This window comes from Protopterus annectens, chromosome 3.part1 (genome assembly GCF_019279795.1).
Source record: "Protopterus annectens isolate FY-2018-M chromosome 3.part1, PAN1.0, whole genome shotgun sequence".
NCBI lineage: Eukaryota > Metazoa > Chordata > Ceratodontiformes > Protopteridae > Protopterus > Protopterus annectens.
Window position 1 is genome coordinate 635,169,537 of NC_056732.1, and position 21,102 is coordinate 635,190,638.

A 21,102-nucleotide genomic window follows, 5' to 3' on the forward strand; every position below is an offset into this window, starting at 1 on the left:
GCATAGATAAGTACTGCTGCCACATATAAATGGTTCACATTATGTAGACTACACTTCAAAAACATCTACTACATGACAGTAAATACATATGTGTCACATACCTTTCCTTTGTATTATTTGGTATTATTTATTTTTCCTTTTCTCTGTCAATCTCTCTCTCTCTCTCTGTCTCTCTCTCTGTCAGTCTCTGCAATAGAGTGATTGAGTTTGTTAGCAGCAATTGCAGCCCACTTTTGTAGGTATTTGCACATGATCATGTGATGGCCTCTGCACCAATTAGTGGCCACCATTTGCTAATTGCATGCAGCCTGCTGTGTAGTAATTGCAGTAATCACTGTCATAGCAACCCAGTACTATAAATTGCTAACTCAGGTAGGCGTGGCCCTTTCAGCTTTCCAAGATGGACATCATCCTTGTTTGCTGTGGACATCATTGTTTAAGACAGAAGGTTGGTATAGTTCTCATATCAGAAGCCAGGGGTGTAGCCAGTGATTTACATTTTGTACTCAGACCTAAATGTTGCTGCTTCCAGTACACACTTGTCAGTATAGAAATGTACTCACTCCTCAAAATGCTAACCCAAGATACATGGGAGGATGTACTTTCTTTTCAAATTTTACAATTAACTGCCATACAAAGCTAGTTATTGAGATGTATTCCTTTGGCACAAGAATTGTTTGTGAACTGCTATACTGTGAATATTATTTACTCAGTTCTAAACAGTTTGTGATTTTTTAGTGTTGACATTAGCACAGGCTGCTCAAGAAAACTGGACACATTTCAGTACTGTGAGTATGCTTACCTACATCCTTGGTAGACCCTGCACACACAGGTATATTCTACATTTGGGTAGGGGTGCAGAAGTACAGAGACCGTACGTATTATTGTGTGAATTTTATCTTGCTGGACTTACAGGGTTGCTGTGTACATGTTAGTTTATCAAGGCAAGTAGTCTGTCTGCGTAACTCCCAACTGTGGACCTATCCACACGGTAGACAGAGATTAGCCTGTTATTCTTTGTCTGTGCACCACACAGGTCTTTTCAACACTAGAGCAATGGCATTGTTACAGTTGGTTGCTACCAGTACATGGCTACATCCTTTTGTATTTCAGTGTTGTATTCCTACATAAGGGTATGCTTCCGGAACTCCTTCCAAAGCTATTTGCACAGTATGTAACAGCACAAAGGCTGATATGCCTCTGTGTTTCTGCCTCTGTCAGACCTTTCAAACAATCAGGTACATATTTGAACAGACTTAGGGAAAAGTAGAGAAAAAGTCAGGGACACCTTTAAAATATCAGTGCCATTAAGTTGAGACTTTGAGAGAGCCAGAGCATATGGATTAATACACCTTTTCTGAAGTAAAAGAAGTGTCTAACTTAATTATTGTCATTACTCATTACGTGTAATTCACCACCTTTCTGGACAAAGTCAGTAGTTTTTGGAGGGATTCAGAGGGACAGAGCAAAATTTTGTTTCAAAATCGAGGACATCCCTGAAAATTAGGGACAGTTGGGCGGTATGGCCTCTGCCCTAAACAGATATGCCAGTGTTTGTCCTGCTATGATACTGTGTGGGGGTTGTAAAGTGATGGTATAACATTATTTCCTGCTAGAATGGCTGCTTCTCTTATCACAGTCATGTAATGTAATCCCACAACAACTGTTGGTAAAGATCCGCAGAACAAGTTGTGTGGTATGGCATTCCTATTTGTTGGTAAAGATCCACAGAACAAGTTGTGTGGCATGGCATTCCTATTTTTCCTTTACATTCACTCATTCTGATGCATGATATATTTATTTCAGCACCAACTTGTATATCTACTGTGGCTTAGTAGCACTTTATGCAGTGTAGTGTGTACAAGGTCTGGGGTTCGAGACTGACAGAGGTGTTTTATTTTGCTGCTGAGCAGAACAAGGGCCCTCACATACAGAGTGACTAAGGCACATTTAAGCAGTTGTAAGCAGGTTTGTGCGATGCTTAGCAATGCTTAGGTAAGCGCAAATAAGCGCACACTCGCGCAAACCCGCTAACAACTGCTTAATAGTGCTTATTCCTGCTAACCCCCGTGCTCATTTCTTTGAAAGGAAAGAAAAATGGGGAGATAGGAAAGTGGTGAAAAAGGGGCACAAAGAGGGAAAGACAGTAGGGAAAATAGCTCGAGATGTGCAGGACGGGTGTAGGGAAGGTCCATAGCTGCCCATTTCTTTAACAGTAACAGCTGTGCATATGGAATAAATTTGGAGGTAAATATGAAACCTTCAACCCTTGAGAGAGGGGTGAGGACAACAAAGTATGTTGTAATGCCAATTAAATTGCATTTTATGTGCCCAGGGGACATATGTGCAAAATGGGCAGCTATGTATGGGGCATAATTTTTTTTTTTGGGAGCAGATTGCCCTTTTTTTCATGTGAGAGGGGAATGTAGGGGAAGTAGGTATATTTGGGGAGGTAGGTTGGGGAGGTAAACAGACAAGACAAACAAGATGCATACAGGGGCGGAATATGTTTGGAAATTGCAAGCCCATAAGACAACAGATGGCAACAGTGGAACTGAGATCCCCACCCATGGGCAGTCACCACTGCACCTTCACAGCCCAGAGGGTGGCTGTGTTGGGGGCTATGTACGAGGGGCAGGCTGACCCAGGAGTTGCGCCACTCATGCCTCAAACTGGCGTAGAGGTTCTGCAACAGAAAGCTTGATCTCTCTATGCACCACAGCCCTGACCGTTTGAAGGGTGATAGGTGGCCCTCTCCACCCACGCTTGCACGGGGTGGCCGAGTCCCATCCCCTGCAGCACTTCCACCCGAAGGTGGCACGGTGCCAACAGAGGAGGAGGTCCCAGGCTGGGCACCGGACCTGCTGGTGCCAGGTGCCATGGCCAGCTGAGGTGGGACAGGTAGGTCCGCTGGGACCGGCCTTCCCATACGAACTATGTTTTGGAGAATTTAATAAGGATATGGTTAGTAACGGTCAACAGCATCCCCATTTAGTTATAACAGCATGCAGAAGAATTCCCATTAACCCAACACACCAGAGTTTCAACAGTTGAAAAGCAAGCATAGCACATGCATATATAGAACAATAGTGGGCATTACAACAGCATACAGGTTTAATTGATGGCAACAGGCCACCAATATTGTGGTATTTGAATAGGGCACATGCATAGAAATGAATGCAAATATTTATAAACCAATAGGACATATGTCCTAACAAATGTTTTGAGATTAGACATACCCATTGAGGTGTGGAATTGCATTTTTATGCACATACAGTAGGGTGGAAAAGATAGCTCAATTAACAACTTATATATCCTTCTAGTTTATACTACATTTATATTAACTGCAGTTATATGTCCCTTACATGTATTAATACACTACCCAATGTCCTTCTATTGTGCAATTGGATTTTGCTAGATCATTATATACATGAGCTGTATCTGACATACAAACTGTCCAGGATGCAGATGTTACTGCTACATATTTTGAGAGTTGCTCACACACACTACTGCTGAGATGGTACACTGACAGCTCTACTTTCATATATTTATCTAGATATGTTCAGGTGAAATTATCAGTTATATGTTAACAGCTCCTACATTTCTGGCAGCACACTGACATTTCTGGGGAACACAATACCAAGCTACTCATGTGCCAGATTAACCTGTACATGCTGGGCATGAACCAACAGTTAAGGGCTGTAAATATGCATAAAAGCTACTGGCACTCCCTTCATCCACTTTATATGGGCCTACCCAAGTGTGGGTTAACTAACACTGCTTAATACAACAGTAATATTTCTAAAATGCAACAGTACAACAACAAATCACACAGATGCACTCCAGGAATTATACCTTTATTAAAGATGTATTACACCTTTATTTATTGGGTTAAAACACTTTTTTGAAGGCTCTCTCATTTATTTTATATGACAGTACATGCAGAATAATTACTAACCTGCCTGGTGACACAGCCTTTGCAGCCTATCTTCATGGGCTTGCTGATTCATAGCCCGGATACCTGCAGCTGTGAAGCAAATGCAGTGATAATGAGACTATCTATAGTATAGACAAGAATAGCAATTCTTAAATACTTAATACAATGGCTACTTATTCAGTAGTGGGGCATTTGCCTCCTGGATCCACTGGTCCAGTTGATCCTCCTTACATCGCTTCAGGTCAGAGTAATGGTGCCTGACCTGCTCACCAGTCAGAGGAATGCCAGTGGCACTGGTGAGATCATGAGCTAGACAGTTCCAGGCCTCCATTTTGTATTGGGTGCCCTGGTACTGCCCCGCAGGAGTCTGTCCTCATGATTGTGGACAAGGATTCAAACCATTACTTTGGTCTCCTCAATGCCCCAATGTTGCACTCGAAATTGAGTGCCTTCTCCATCACTGGCCATGCTGACTGCAGAAGGGAGCTACAACCAGTTATGGCAAGTATTCCCGTCTGTGGAGCTTAAATATGCCTCATTTCCTGCACTTATTTGTGATTGGCCAGTTTTGAAAAAACTCAGCTGTAGGCCCACCTGCTTAGATGATGTTAGCAATGTTTAATATTCCTTTGATAGATATGTGTCTGTTGAAAGTGCATGGTTATGAAATGCTGTCATGGCTTAGTGGTTATGTACTGTGACTATAGTGCACAGTATCCTGAGTTTGAGCCCTGTCACTGTTTTTTATTTTCCTACTGGCCAGACCTGAATGGTTAAGGTACAGTAAAGGAGGTGTGGCCGTGTTTAGCCGACTTTGCTCAACTTTGCCCGACTTTGCTCAGCATTGCTCGACATTGCCTGACATTGCCCAACGTTGCTCAACATTGCCCGACATTGTGCTAGTTAGCACGGTGCGCAACTACACGCAAACATGTTCTGTTTGCGCTAGTTTGCGCGATGCACAGCTCCGTGCAAAGACATTATGCTAGTTAACGCAGTGCTCAGCTATGAGCAATTAAATATAGATATGCTTAATACTGGTAAAATATGCTTAGCAGTGTTTTACATTGCTTAAAATAAGTTACTCATGCATCAGTATGCATAACCATTTTGCCTTCCTATATATATATATATATATATATATATATATATATATATAAAATTCATTCACTACTACATATAACATTTCAATGCTTTTTACAAAACTTTAAATAATACATGTCAGGAAATATTTTTATATACAGATTTCTAACAGAAAATGAAAAGTGCAGTGGTGGGACTCGAACCGGGAATGCCTCCTCTTTGTGCAAAGGTTCTAACCACTACGCTATCACTATTTTGCTTAATTTGCATATATTTTTCTTATTATCCTCTTCGGTGTCTAAACTGCTAACTGTAGCTAAGCAATGGGCAAACCTGCGCAAACACGCACAAATATGGGCAGCTATATCGGAAATGAAAAAAAAAAACATTTATTTTACTATTTATATTTGTACGGGGTTTACTATATGGGGGAGTGTAGTGTTAGAATGTACACATGTGAGTGGACCCGCTCATGTAACTAGACATTTCCTGAGTTTCAAACTTGCAGGGGCGTGGATTTTTGGACTGATCGGCAGTCTGACACGCCCCTACACTCTTCCATGCTCTGTGTTAGTTTTAGAGTTGAGGCAGCGTGCCCTCATTAATATGCATGGCATGCTGCCATCTTACTCTTAGACTGGCTCTTCCGTGTAAAACTAATTTAGTCTTACATGGAAGTTTAGTGAATCCTGGGAATTGTCTTTTAAAAGCATTCATTTTTTATCATTGTTTCTTACCAGGGCTTCCATGAGGTCACACCCATGGCGTTTAAATATAGCCACATGTTCCTTGTGCAGGTCAGATCCATTCTTCAAGCCATTAGGGAATTTCCACATTCATAGTCCTTTAGGGACTTGCTCTCTTCGAAGGCATTCCCTAAGTTTACTGTTCTCTAGTTATAATTTTCGTAATTTCAGAGTTTCAGCTTCCAGTTCTTTTAATTGTTGGTCTACAGTTCCATAATGTGTGCGATTAACTGCAGTCTTAAATTCACACACATCCTGTTGATGAAGCCATTCATTAAAACAAAACTGACTCTGCTGAAATTCCGCCCGAATGGCAAAAGTAACATCTTCGTCCCGCCTTTCGTTGCTTCCTCCAGTAGTAAAATGACCTACCCCTTGACTGCCAGAAGCAGGTGGAGTCATCTGCCCTGGTATTATACCAGAGGACTGGGAGTCTTCTGCGCAGTGTGGAGCCAAATTATTTCTCATTCCAAATGTGGTAGGAGTAGAGTTTACATCCCTACCAAATCCTTGTAACTGCTGTGTCAGCACTTCAATAAGTGCTGTTATGTTCCCAATTGATTTTACCAACTCCGAGGTGGAATCTGAAGCCAAACTGTCTACTCTTGTGTCTTCTTCCATCACAAATAACACTGTTACAATCCAAAACACCAAAAACTAGGGACAACGCCATGAAAGAGACACCTGGTTGACAAGACTTCACAGTTTATTGAGCGCTTTCATCAGTGAGTGCACATAGACTTCTTCAGAATAAGGAAGTATGCACTATCACTTCCTTTTAAAAGCACAAAATCACATGACAAGATCACATGGCAAGTTGCATAATACAAAGTTTAAGATTTTAAAATTTCAAAAGGCTCCACACGTTTTAAATTGTTACCATATTTTAACATGCCCCAATATTATACAAACATTTTATTTAAAAACGTATTTAAAATCTGAATGCAAACACTTGCATAAATGTGTATGCATATACATCCCCATACCCCTACACATTTTTATACCAAAACATTGTATTTCTAAAATGCTCTATACTAAAAAATTTCATGTATTTATATTTATGCATAGAACCAGTAATGCCAACAATAATGTTACTGTCTGAAGTCAGATATATAGCACCCATTCACACACAGTTTCCTTAGTTTTCATTTCTTGTTTTTTGTTTTTTATTTTATATTTTTTAATTATTTTTTGTTTGTTATTTATTACTTATTATCTATTTTTCCTCCACCCAAAATGTTGAGAAACATTTTGTTTTTTAGTACCTAATGATAATAGGCTACTACACATGATACCCTGCTTTTATCTTTAAATAACTAGAAATTGATACCGTGTCATTAAGACCCAGGGGCTTGGTAGCATTAACTCTCAATTGCGTCATAAGTTCTCTGTATTCCAACAACAATTCACATGGACCCGCTCCTATACATTTATTGATCTGATCAATAGCTGAAAATCTGAAATTATGTCCAGAGTTTTCTATTACGTGCTTAGCCAAAGCATTGTTTGTATTGCCTGTTTGAATGTCATATCCATGTTGATATATTCTTTTTTTAAAAGCATTAATAGTTTTACCTATGTAAAAGTGTCTGCAACACTGACAGATGGCTATATATACTATTAATGCACTATTACAGTTAAATTTGTATTTTAACCTAATGTCTCCAAAACCTCTAACATGGACACTGTCTCCCTCTAATATAAAGTGACATGGATGACAATGTCCACATTTTTTCATTCTGCCCTTCTTTAGTGTCACTTTTTCCACTTTCTATTCGATTTTTTAGACATTTATCTTTTTTATATACTGTTAGTGGTTTGTCGCCACCTTCTTCAAATGTTCATTTTGGGGCTCAAATATACTCCAATTCTTATACATAATATCCTTGATGTCATAAAACTTGGAATTAAATGACAACACCATTGCATGCCTATATATATTAACGGTGTTGTCTGCCTGTGTTGGGGCCTGTCTAACTTGTATCATTCCATCATCTCCAGTCCTCAACAGGGGAAAAAAATGACCATTAATTCTTTTCATGGTTACCTCTTCAAGTATTGGATCTACAAAGGTAAAGGGATACCCCCCCCCCTTAGTAACATGCCCCTCAAAATATCCCTCTGGTCGAACTCAAACCCATGGCTATTATTGATAAATATTATTGATAAATTCAGTCTCTTGAAAGTGAACATTCCCAATACAAGAACTTCCTTTCTTAGGTTCACCATTGAAATACACCAAGATACAGTAGATTTATTAGACATTTCCATTCATAAAGATAGAATAAATAATGCCTTTATGTCTACGCTATATAGAAAGCCAACTTACTAAAACACATTGTTACATCCACAGTGGTTTTCGTATAAAAAAGAGCACTTGTAAAAGGACAATTTGTACATTTAGCATGTATGATAAATGATATTATGAATTATGAAAAGAAAAGGGATATTTTTAGGTTTGAATTTGACTCTCCTATAGCCATTCCTATGTTCGATCCTGATCAACATGAGGTTCTTCCAGGAGTTTTCTAAATTTGCAACTATATGCATTTTCCACATTTCTTGCCTTCTCATCTGATCCTTCACCTTATATTCTTTCTTTTGTTTTTTGGCACATTCAGTTGTTGCCTGATTATTATCTACTTCTGGTTTGATTTCCATTCCCACTTGACACCAATATGCTTCTGCTAGACTAAGAAGGGAAGTCATCTTAGATTTATTCTCCACATATTTCAAAACTTTCACTATGTTTGGGTCATGTGAGGTCAGCAGATATGTATGCATCCCATGATTGCAGATCTATACATGCAATCAATTTCAAGGAGGCCCATACCTCCTTCAGAACATGGAATATATAATCTTGGTATGCACTGATTTTTATAAAGCATTTGGTGAGCATGAAGCATCCTTCTTCTTTTCCTGTCTAATCTGTCCAACATGCTTTGGGGACAGTTAATCACTCCAAAACTGTAACGTAGGACAGCAAGAGCTAATTGGTTTATAGCTAGAATTTTGTTCCTAGATGTCAAAGCTGTTTTCAGGATTAATAAGTCTTCCAATATTCCTTACTAAGTTTTATTCGCATTTGTTCATGTTTTATTCTTGATCCTTCATCATTTCCCAAATATTTATACACTCCCTCTTGCTCAAGTTCTTTTATATCACATTCCTGTCCCAAACTGATGTTTTCTTTGTGCTGCAGCTTTCCTGCTTTAAAGGTTGCTTTGCACATTTATCAAGACCAAATGACATTCTTATATCATCTGAAAAAGTCTTGACTGCTTGCAGTTGTGCTTTCAGTTCCTTATCTGATGAGCTATACAGTTTTAAATCATCGACAAAGAGAAGATGAGAAATCTTTACACTTTGTTGCCAAGGCCTAATCTGTTAAGCAGACAACTTAATGGGTTAAGAGCAAAGCAAAAGAGCAATGGTGATAGAATCATCCTGGAATATCCCCCTTTGGATTTTTATCCCTGGATTAATAATTTGCCCTTTATTATGGATTAACTGCAAAGTGGTTTGGCACTGTTTCATGGTTGCTGTGATGTAGTTTATCAGTGTAGGGTGTATCTCATATATTTTAAACACTCTTTGATCCATGAAAGTGGGATACTGTCAAATGCTTTTTTGTAGTCAATCCATGCCATACTTAGATTCTTCCCTTTTAACAGTTCTCCACTACGACTTTACTTAACAAATGATCCTTTGTTCTTTATGACTTTCTTTTATTGCCCTTTTGTCCTGTTGCCATAATTGAGATTTTTTTCTAAATGACTATAAACTCTGTCAGCAACAATTCCAGTTTATAGTTTATACGTCGTCGGAAGGCAAGTGAAGAAGGTCTATAATTTTTTGGGTAGCTTGCAGGTTCACTGTTAAGTAAGAGCATTGTTTTTCCTGTTGTTAGCTAGGTTGGTGTCTGTTCAGGGTGTGTATATAAATAGCTGTTACTCATGGCTAAATCTTTGTGCAAATATGTTAATACTTTTAACCAGAAGTTAGGTACTGCATCTGGGCTTGGGGGTTTCCACTTAGAGGCTTTTCTTAACTTTGTTTAAATCTCTGTAACTGTTACTCCATCCCATTTCATATCTGTACCTTTGAACTTTTTATTCTTTCTTTCACTTCTATCTATTTAACATCTTTGTTACGTTCCACAGGATCTTCAAAAATACTTCTCCAAAATGTATCTATTTCTTGTTTTTTTTTTTTGGGGTGGTCTTTCAATTCCTTTTACTTTGTTTCCCAATTCTCTATGAAACTTTTTTGGGTTGTCAATAAATTACTTATTTTGTACTTTCCTTTTATATTTATGTGTATCTTCTAAGTTTTTCTGCCTGTGCTGATATTTTTAGTTTATTATTTGTGATAGTGCATGATAAATACTGATCCATTATAGTACTGCACATTGCTTTTATCACGTCTTTCTGAGTATTTTTGTTGATCTGTTCACTTCTAACAGGGAAACTTCTTGTCTTAATTGCTTTATAAATTTCTCTATTTGATACTTCCATGATGGTATTTGATTTCTTCCCTTCCTTTGCCTTACTACCCTATGTTCTTGTGGCAGAATTTTATCTGTTATTAATTTAGCTGCACAGTAATATGTCCTGTTTACTTTTGTTATATTGCATGGCTCTCTATGCACAGTCCTAATTACTGTGTTCATTTGATTTATCAAACCTCTGACTTTTCTGAGTTTTACTGACCTTCTGCAGTCTATTTCTTTCATTGATCTTAATATGTCTAACTATCAAATCAACCAACTCTTCTCTTAGTTTATTTTCTTCTAAACTGAGGGCAGATTTTCTGTTCTCCATTTCCTGTGGCCATTTTATAGAAAGTTCTTTAGCATTTTTCTGGGGCACACTCTCTTCAATTTCATCCTGTGCCATCCGTTGCTCTGTCATATGAGAACTCACTGGTCTATCACTCCTCAACATTGACTATGTCAAAGGTGCCACAGTTTCCTGTTCCTTCCCTTGCTGTCTAGCTTCAAGTGAACATTTATACTGGTTTCCTATGGAACGCTCTAGAATATCTTCATATGGCAACTGAAAAGTTGCTTCCTGTTCCACTGGTTTCTCTTTAATTTGGATGACCATTGCTCTATCCTGCTGTGTTGCTTTCTAAGTTAGATTTTCTACACTGAATCCCTCACTTTGCAGGTACTCCATAACCTCAGTTTCTATTTCTTTAACTTCTCCATTACTAATCTTGTCTACTTTTCCTCTTTGCCTTCTTATTTTTTGTATTGTAGAGTTTTCCATGTCTGGATTCCTTTGCCTGTATTTCTCTTCAAATATCTTTTGTGTTCCTGTTTTTGTATTTATTAGTTTTGCGTTTTCCTTTGCATACATATTACACCATATTAAATCTCTTTTTCATCCCCATGTCCATATTTCTTCTTCAGATGTCTCCTGAACTTCTATTTCTCCTTACTCTGGGGAATCATTCCATCATGCTGTGATGTAACCTGTGTTAGCCCTTCTACACCAAATCCTTCACTTTGCAGGCACTCCATAACCTCAACTTCTATTTTTTTTTCACTTCTACTTTACTAACCTTCTTTTCTACATTCCCTCTTTGTGATATTATTTTTATTGTGAAATTTTCCATATCTGGATGCCTTTGCCTGTATTTCTCTTTGAATATCTTTGGCACTGCCTTTTTTGTATTGATTAATTTGGCTTTCAACTTTGCATAAATATTGTATTATATCAAATCTGTCTTTCTTTCCCATGTCCATATTTCTCTTTTATACTTTTCAAAAATCTCTAAGTTTTCTTGTTTATATTTTCACACTTTCTCAGATGCTTCTTTTTCCAAACAGCTCAAAGTTTCTTGGTCTATATAATGTTTTTCACAAATCTGTTGTATTAGTGAACACAAATGTTTATTTGAAGCTTCTGACAGTTTTTCTTTTGAAGTGTTTCTCTTTCCTCTAATTTCTCTCTTAATCATTTTGTATATCTTGTGTCTGGAAATGTTGGGCTTTTTGCATAACAGTAACAATGCATAATTTCTTTCTTATCCTCAATAGTCCACTTTATCATCTGTATGGCTCTTCTTTGGCCTATCAGTCTTAGTGATTTTTTTGTGGACTACTATTTCCTTCTACATTGGGGGGAACCCTCCCCCTGGGCCAGGCCTGGCCCCATTGTTGGAATGTTTCCGTATTTTGAGGATTCTACATTGTCATCTTTTCCAGTCCTGGCACCAGTGTGCATACCAGGATTGAACACTTTTTTATCCTGGGTCTTGTGCACCCAGCTATCTTTTTTTATTTTTAACCTACTTCTGTCCATGATATATGCTATATAAATACAGTCTATATACTGTATTAGTGTCATCTTGGTGGGATTTTGTGAAAAACAGGGTCCACCTCATGAAGTTACTCACCAAGACTTGAGGATGAATTCAGTTTTCAGCAACACTACTCTCCTTTGCTTGCTTATAATCTGTCAATTTGGACCACATTTATCATCTCTCCAGCTGGGCCCCACTTATCATCTCTCTGTTTGGATTCTAATTTATCATCCTTCCATTTTGAACCCACTTATCATTTCTCCATGTGGATCCCACTTATCATCTCTCCATTCGGACCCCACTTATCATCTCTCCATTCAGACCCTGAATACCTACTGTGTGTCTTTGCAATTTGGAAAGAAACTGGAATACCCACCTCCCAAAAAAGTAAAACATACACACACAAACACAAGGAGAGCATACAGATTTCAACTGTCACAACCCCACTGACTTTATTATAACCAGCGGGCATGCTGTGTTTCCCCTTAGTAAATGCAGTTCTTACATTTTATGCCTGATACTGGTGCAGTACAAACACAGTTCTTATACTGTATTCTGTTGCAGAAGGCACCAGCAAAAACATGTGTTTCCTGTACTGGTTATGGTTGACCTTTGCTTTTCATATATGTAATATGCATAACAAAACAGCAAAGTGTATAAAGAAATTTCAGTATTTATGCTTATTAAAGAGAAGATAATGGGGCTCTCTCTGCACCTTATAGAGACCAATACAGTAAAAACAATAATTAATCTAACAAATAAGTGTTAAAGTGCAAAAGGAGACTACAGAGATACTGTTAAGTGCCCATATCCAGTCATTTCAGTTGTCTGGGCACTTGCTCATAGTTAAATAAAGAGCAAAAAGAAAATTCAAAAGTCAGATTGTTTTTTTACAGTAATCTTTACACAAGTGGAATTAACAATCCATATTGGCTTAGGCAAACATTACTGTTTCAGACAATACAGTATGTGTATTTCTTATCATGTTTACTTGATTTTTAATATATTTCCGTAGAGTTTCTCATTTTGCCTTTGCTCAAAATTGGCTTTGCTCAGCTGGCATATCCCAAGCATAAGATGCAGTTAAGTAAGGAAATAAATAATTAACAACACAGTTTATTAACACATTATGTTACTCGTTATGAAAGCATGGCATACAGTAGCTGGAGTCTGATGGGTAATGTAATATTGCAGTCTAATCAGGAGTCTTACATAATGTAGCAATAAAACTAGATGGGGAGCATAATCTTAATTACCACTTACTTATCTCTCTCCTTTCTCTCCGTCTCAACATAATAAATATTGCTAAGGTGGAAGTTGTATAAAAATGAGGTACCTTTCACATTGTAAACTGATGTTACAGTAACAATACTCTCATTTTATGTAGGAAATGAATGAGGGTCTGAATGCCGAGTTATACAAATGAAAGGATGATATGCCACACTGACTCTAAGAAAGCAACACGTTAAATATCATAAAGCTGGAGTAAATGGAGCAGCAGACACTATATTCCTTTCAGTAGAGCAGTATAGTAAGATAAACACTAAAATTCGCACTTTAGGACCCAGGAAAATTCCGGACTAACGGTGACGTCACAAACAGGAAGTCACTGTGTCCGCGGTGGTTGAACCTACCGTGTGCTGTGGAGTAGGGATAACTGTACAAGCTTTTGGAATGTCATCGCGCTGGGATATTTTGAACTGGGTAAGAGACAAGTGGACTTTCTGTCATCCTAAATGTTCGCAGTTGTGTAGGGCTGTCATCATAGAATGACGACTGAGGCGTGCGGTAGAATAGTAGCAGCAATATACTTTTGTTATAAAACAGGAGCATCACAGGCACACTCGGTGCAAGTTCACTGGAGCTTCACGGGGCTCTGACAGTCTGCCTTTGCTGACAGGGTTAGAGCAGCAATTACATTTTTCAGTCTTTATATACAGGGCTGCAACATTCCCTGCAGAATGGGACAAAAACTAGTTTAAGTTGCATTGATCCTTTAGTGGATTCTACTTATTCAGCATTCTGTGCTTCAGTTACCTTTGTTGTTGCAAGACCCTGCAAGATACTTTTTGAGTGACGCCACTTGGCGTCCTGTCTCAGCTGTTGGCGACAGATGGGACAGTCAAGCGCACCTCATCAAGTATGCAGAGTGCGTGTTCGTCTGCGCAGAACTGTCAGTTCAGGTGCTATGTGGTAGACATCAGATTTTTATACCGTCATTACCTGTCAACGAATATTAATGCGAATTTCCCTTATCTACTTTTGTTTCTGCAGGTGTTTGCGTGGCAAGATTGGCGACGTTGAGCTGCTACCGGTGACAAGGACACGGAGTCCCCACGCTACTTCCATCACTTAAGCCGTATGCTCCTTGTGTGGCAGCATCTTGTTTTGTTATTTGCTGAACATGACAGTTATTGCGAACCGTGATGACTTGATTTTTGTTGTCCATTGCGGTCTGTGCTGAAGTCAGTTAATTAGAGACACGGTGACTTGGGTTGCTGGCCAGTAATTTTAATTTAATATCCGACATGGAGGAACAAGAATTAGAAGTCTTTGTTATTCCGGTCAGCCAGCTGGTTTCTTGGGTTGCAGCTGGGGCCATGGTATTTGGGGGTGTGGTGCCATACATCCCCCAGTACAGGGATATCAAAAGAACTCAGAATGTCGAGGGGTTTTCAACTTATGTGTGCCTGGTGTTGCTGGTAGCAAATATTTTACGGATATTGTTTTGGTAAGTTTTTCACTACTTTTAAAGGTTTCATTTTGTTTTAAGTAAAGCATGTGTCGTTTCTAAGTAACACGTCAGAACTTCAGGTAACCGCATGTGCTTACGTTGCTAGCAAACTATGGCACGCGCTATTTTGAAGTGTCTTATGTAAAACAAAGGCATTTTAGTGAGATGAGAGAAGACTTAAATCAATGACAGTGCCATAGTTATTTTAGAAGAAACTTGTTTGGCTTTATTTAGATGCAAATATAAAATATGAAGAACCTGTGACGTGGCTGTGCAATAGCAGTGCTAACTAAAGTTTATACAATGTGTTTTATTCATACTTCTCAGCATCTTAGAACAAGAATTCTGGACACAGGCAAACATGATGGGACAAAGGTGCAAATATCACGGATGGATTAATCTGAGACCTTGCTCCTAAAAACTTAGGTTTTGCAGTAGCATACTTTTTCATAAGAATATGAAGTCTGAAATGCAAAGTTTGTCTAGTTAGTGACTTCAGTTCCCAATGATTTGCCAGAAAACCACACATTTTATGAGAAACAGACGTAAAGTATGAGGCAAAATCTGTACATCCTGTAGTGGCTAGGATAGCTGAAAGGAGTGTTTGTATTAAGACAAAAGGCCTGACACATCTTTGCCGTTCCACAGTATAACTGTGTGTATTTACAGCATGCCCTGGAGTTGGCTTTCAAGCGTTTTGTTAAATTATTTATTTGTTTGCATTGTCAACTGATAGGTATGTTGACCACAGGTGACCAGACAAGACCCCACTATGACTAATTTATAGCATTAAGAGCAACAGAAACACAGTTGCATTGTTTTAATTTATTCGTGGAGATCAGGCATACCTCTCAACCTCTTAGTGCAAGAAATCTGGACAAAGTCTAAAATACTAGGGGGACAAGACCACAAAACAGGGACAAGTTTTAAGTATTGCTTTTATATTCTTAGAAAGTTTCTAGAATAACAGGATTTGTGTTGGCATGCATTTCATGAAAGATGTGAAGTCTGAAACTAAAATGTACATCATTTTTAGGGACTTTAGCCCTCAGTGATTTGCCAGAAAACCACAAACTTTATGAGGGACAGGCCAAAGGTATATGGTAAAAATCTGGACTGGGTTGGGAGGGTGGCCTAATGGTTAAGGTGCTTGCCTTACAAGCACAAGGTGCATGGTTTGAGTCTCGCAAGGATAACTGGCTAGGCTTCAAATGGCTTGCAAGGGCAGTTAGCCTAGTACTAATCTATGAACTTATGAATCTATGGACAGGAGATATGAAACCAGGAATAAGAAAATAAAACTGCTGCATCACAAATTAGTGGTAAGTTTTGTTAGTCTTCTTCTTCTTTCAGCTGCTCCCATTAGGGGTCGCCACAGCGGATCATCTCTTTCCATTTCTTCCTGTCCTCTGCATCTTTCTCTGTCACACCAACCACCTGCATGTCCTCTCTCACAACATCCATAAACCTTAACTTAGACATTCCTCTTTTCCTCTTACCTGGTAGCTTCATCCTTACCATCCTTTTCTCAATATACCGAGCATCCCTCCTCAGCACATGTCCAAACCAAAGTAATCTCGCCTCTCTGTCTTTGTCTCCAAACCGTCCAACCTAGGCTGACCCTCTAATATACTTATTCCTAATCCTGTCTACCGTCTTCACACCCATTGCAAATCTTAACATCTTTATCTCTGCCACGTCCAGCTCTGACTCCTGCCTTTTTGTCAGTGTCCCTGTCTCCAACCCATATAACATAGCTGGTCTCACTACCCTCTTGTAAACCTTCTCTTTCACTCTTACTGGTACTTGTCTGTCACAAATCACTCTTGCCCCTCTTCTTCACCTCTCTTCCACACCCGTCATTACTCTGAACTGTTGATCCCAAGTATTTAAACTCATCCACCTTTGCCAACTCTACTCCCTGCATCCTAAGTATTCCTCCATCCTTCGTCTCATTCACACACATATATTCTGTCTTAATCCTGCTGACCTTCATTTCTCTATTCTCTAGAGCATATCTCTGCCTCTCTGGGGTCTCCACAACCTGCACCCTACTCTCACTACAGATCACAATGTCATCTGCAAACATCATAGTCCACGGGGACTCCTGTCTGATCTTGTCTGTCAACCTATCACCATTGCAAATAAAAAAAGGGCTTAGAGCTGATCCTTGATGTGATCCCACCTCCACCTTAAACACATCCGTCACTCCCACCGCAGACCATGCCACTGTCACACTACCCTCGTACATATCCTGTACCACTCTTACATACTTCTCTGCCACTCCCGACTTCCTCATACAATACTACAACTCCTTTCTGGGCACTCTGTCATTTGCTTTCTCTAAGTCCACAAAGACACAATGCAACTCCTTCTGACCTTCTCTGTACTTCTCCATCAGCACTCTCAGAGCAAACATTGCATCTGTAGTGCTCCTTCCTGGCATGAAACCATACTGCTGATCACTAATCATCACCTCACTTCTTAACCTAGCCTCCACTACTCTTTCCCATAACTTTATGCAGTGACTGATCAGTTTTCTCCCTCTGTAGTTACTACAGCTCTGCACATCACCATTATTCTTAAAAATAGGACCAAAACACTTTTTCTCCGCTCCTCAGGCATCCTCTCACTTTCCAAAATTTCATTAAACAATCTGGTTAAAAACTCCACTGCCATTTCTCCTAAACACCTCCATGCATCCACAGGTATGTCATCTGTATGTCATGGTAAGTTCTGTTAATATTTATCACATTTTAGAGGACGCAATTCCTGCAGCAGTATACTCTGGATGGTGAACCTCCGTGGAGTATCCTGGGTTTGTAGGAGGATAGTCAGTCTGAACCTGGAGTGAGCTTATGTGCATGTAAAACATTAACTATTCAGTATTTGTTTAATGAGAGTAGCTTAAAAAGAGAACGACAGTAGTGAAGGAATGTGTGTATCTGATACTGAAATTCAGTATGTAATTTTTTATTTTGTGTACTAAGTCTTGGTTATCTCAAGCTTCTGTGTGTACGTGTGCATGTTAACACCTGTGTATCCATATTCACATGTAACTTTGCATGTTGTGTGTGTTGAGTGATTGAATTACTCAGAAGTATACTTTTTGCATGTCTGGTGTTTTGAAGAGTTTATTTTAAAGATGGCTTACTATATAACAAAACCTAAGAACATGTGTCATACAACAACCCATGAACTTTTGTTATCATGGCCTCTCCTGCGTTCCTTATAGCATCGACTGCTTACACTTCTTGAGTGTGTAGCATGGATTTTAATCATGTAAACTTTTTTTAACACATTATCAGAATGATTAGATTTCCAAAAATATAGCAACTTTACTTCAGTGTGCAAGTGAACTACTGGTTAACAGTATTCTAAACTAAAGAAATCAAGCTTAGTTGATTGTTACTATTGTTGTTTCAAGTATGACCTAGGAGGGGTTGTATGGGAGGCTATTGATTAATGTTTTATGAGGAAAGTTTTGTGTGTTGTGTGATATGAATAGTAGAGGAAGCTATGTTGTTGTTTGTCTTTCGGCTTTTTCCCGGTAAGGGGTCACCACAGCGGAACTTTGGTCCGCTAATGATTGGCAGTAGATTTTTACAAAACGCCGAGGTGCCAGCTCGACGCCCAACTTTCAACAAAGGCATGCCCATTTAAGCACGCATGTCTTTTGAACGCTACCCAGCCGCGGGGAGGACATGCAGACTCCACACAGAAGGCCCTCCCCAAGCCAAGCCGAGATTCGAACGGGAGAACCTCTTGCTGTGAGGTAACAATGCAAGAGGAAGCTATAGTGTGTCAAAAATCTATATACCTGAGGATCTGCACCTTTTTTTTTTTTTTTACCTTTAGTCTGGTCAAAGGACACTTTTCAACCACTTCTTATGTCAGAGACTTAATGTAATGCAGTTATTTCAGAATCCTAGTAAATGGGCAGCATTGTTCTGTTCATATCAGCACATTATTTGCCGTAAGAAGAGTCACAGAGATAGTAGTGGATAGTAAAGAAAACAAGTAATTGTAGTGTTGTAGCATGTGTAGGGAGTTAAAGATTAAAAAATAAATCTTTCTTTGAGATATGTCTGTTATTTCATCATCATCCACCCCCCTTTTCTCCATTTTCTGTATGGGGCCAGGGTGTCATGTTAACTGTCGCCCTCTCTCTCAATTTAATGCCACACTCCTGTCTTGTTCGACAATTATGTCTGACTGTCACAAATCTGCTCTCACACAGTCCATCTACCTCTTTGCTGGATGCCCTCATCTCCTCTTACTTTCTCCCTGTCCATCCGAAATTTTCTTCACCAGATTGATTTCTGCGTTTCTGCACATGTGCTCCAACCACCCTATTCTGTTCTTTGACCTTTTCTGCAAATGGAGCTACTTTAGCTTCTTCTGCTCTTATGTCCTCATTTCTTCATTTGTCCCACAATGTGCATCCTACCACCCACCTCAGGCACTTCATTTCCATCACCGCTAGCTTTCCTCATCTGCTGTGCCTTTACGGCCCAGGTTTCTGTACCATACAGTTGTACTGGACACACCACCGTCTTGTACACCTTACATTTCAGTTTGTGTGGCATACTTCTGTCATGCGCTACACCTGACACTCTATGCCAGTAGCAACTCTGATTCTAGGTTTGACCTCTTCATTCAGACTTCCTTTCTCCTCAACTCTTCCCCCAACAGATACTTGAAGTTATTAACCTGTTCCACTATCTTCTCTTCTTTCGCTGCCATTACCACTGTCTTATCGGTACTTGGTTTCATCCCATATGCCTTCAGTTGCATTCCATTCCCCTCTCCTTTACTGGAGCTCTTGCTCAGAGTCTGTCTGTAATGAGACATTGTCTACATACAGCAGTTTTGTTGATATGTCCCTCCAACCTGTTTGCTAAGGAAGTCCATCACCAGCGTGAACAGCAGCGGGCTCAGAACCGAACCTTGGTGTGCACCCACTCCCACTTGGAACCCCATTGTGATACCGAACACTGTTTGTACTTGAGTCATTGGGTCCTTGTGTAAAACTTGCACTAACTCTACCACTGTTTCTGGGACTATGAACCACCACAGTACTGCCCAAATCAGATTTCTTGAGATCTTTTCACATGCTTTCTCCAAGTCTAGGAATTGTATCTCTCAGCCTATTAGACAACAGTACCAAAATCCAGTAGCACCACCAAAGAACGCTCCAGTACACAAATTAGAAGAAAACAAAAAAGGAGCGTATCACCATAGACATAAAACTGGAACTTTAATACAACAAAAACAAGAACAGGATAAGCGCTTTTGGCATGTGCCTTCCTCAGATCCTGAAAACAATTCCTACACACAACTATTTGAGAACCAGCTAACCAATCTAGTTAAAAGGCAATTAAGCAATTAAAAATGAGGCAATGAAATATAGCAATACTTACTCCCCATTTGCATAGTGCACTTGTAACAAAAACATGTTTTAAAATAACTTAGATCCAAGCTTAGAACAAAACTACATTCTGTTAAAGACAATCAGCATAGCATGCTAAAACTTATAGTAAATAAATAAAACACTGCTGTCATAACTATTACACAGCTTGTAAATCTGTTAAAACTCAGAGCTCGTAATGTTAACGTATCAGGTTCACAACCGTAATATTAAAGAAGCAACAGTCACAGCCTAATATACAACAAACAAATAACTATTGTCATCGCATAAAAGTCTGATGAACACTAAGAATTCATACTATGAACAAAATAGACACAAAACTCACCCATTAATAGCAGAATACACTATGACTCCAAACTTAAAAGAGGTCATGTTCACATCTCTGAAAGAAATGAAAGCATGCATAAACACCTATTCTATAGAAAGTGTACAGAAGGAATATTACAAAGCTGACATCTGTAACAAAGACGGATAGGAAGTAAAAAATAAAAAATATATATTTAATGAGCTTCGTAATGGCAAAAAGTCAATCTTCGTTCCTTCAGGAACGGTTTAAGTGGAACAACACCTTTAAGCACTGGGAAACAATCAGCCCTTAAATCCATTATCCATTTAGATTCTTCCATTTCCATTTGATTTGTTACATCCCCTTCTCTTATAGTTGGACGAACCATTGCAAGGACCATAAATCTAAATGTATGGGTGGCATTATCTTGAATATGAGCATACAACGCATTCGTAACAACCTAAATGCGTATATCAGATTGGTGCTTAAAGATTCTTTCTTTTAGCATCCTATTTGTTTTGCCCACATAGAAACATGGGCAAAAAGTACAGGTAGCAACATATACCACATTCT

At 39.0% G+C, this 21,102-nt stretch overlaps 1 protein-coding gene across 1 annotated transcript in view; it reads left to right on the forward strand.

Moving 5' to 3' along the window:
- The first annotated feature begins 14,359 nt into the window (after positions 1–14,359).
- The window catches only part of SLC66A2 (solute carrier family 66 member 2), a 1,460,443-nt gene continuing 1,453,700 nt past the window's right edge, over positions 14,360–21,102 (forward strand). The window contains exon 1 of the mRNA XM_044067025.1: positions 14,360–14,809. Within this exon, the coding sequence (XP_043922960.1) occupies positions 14,607–14,809 (203 nt within the window). The 5' untranslated portion in view covers positions 14,360–14,606. The remainder of the gene's footprint in view (positions 14,810–21,102) is intronic.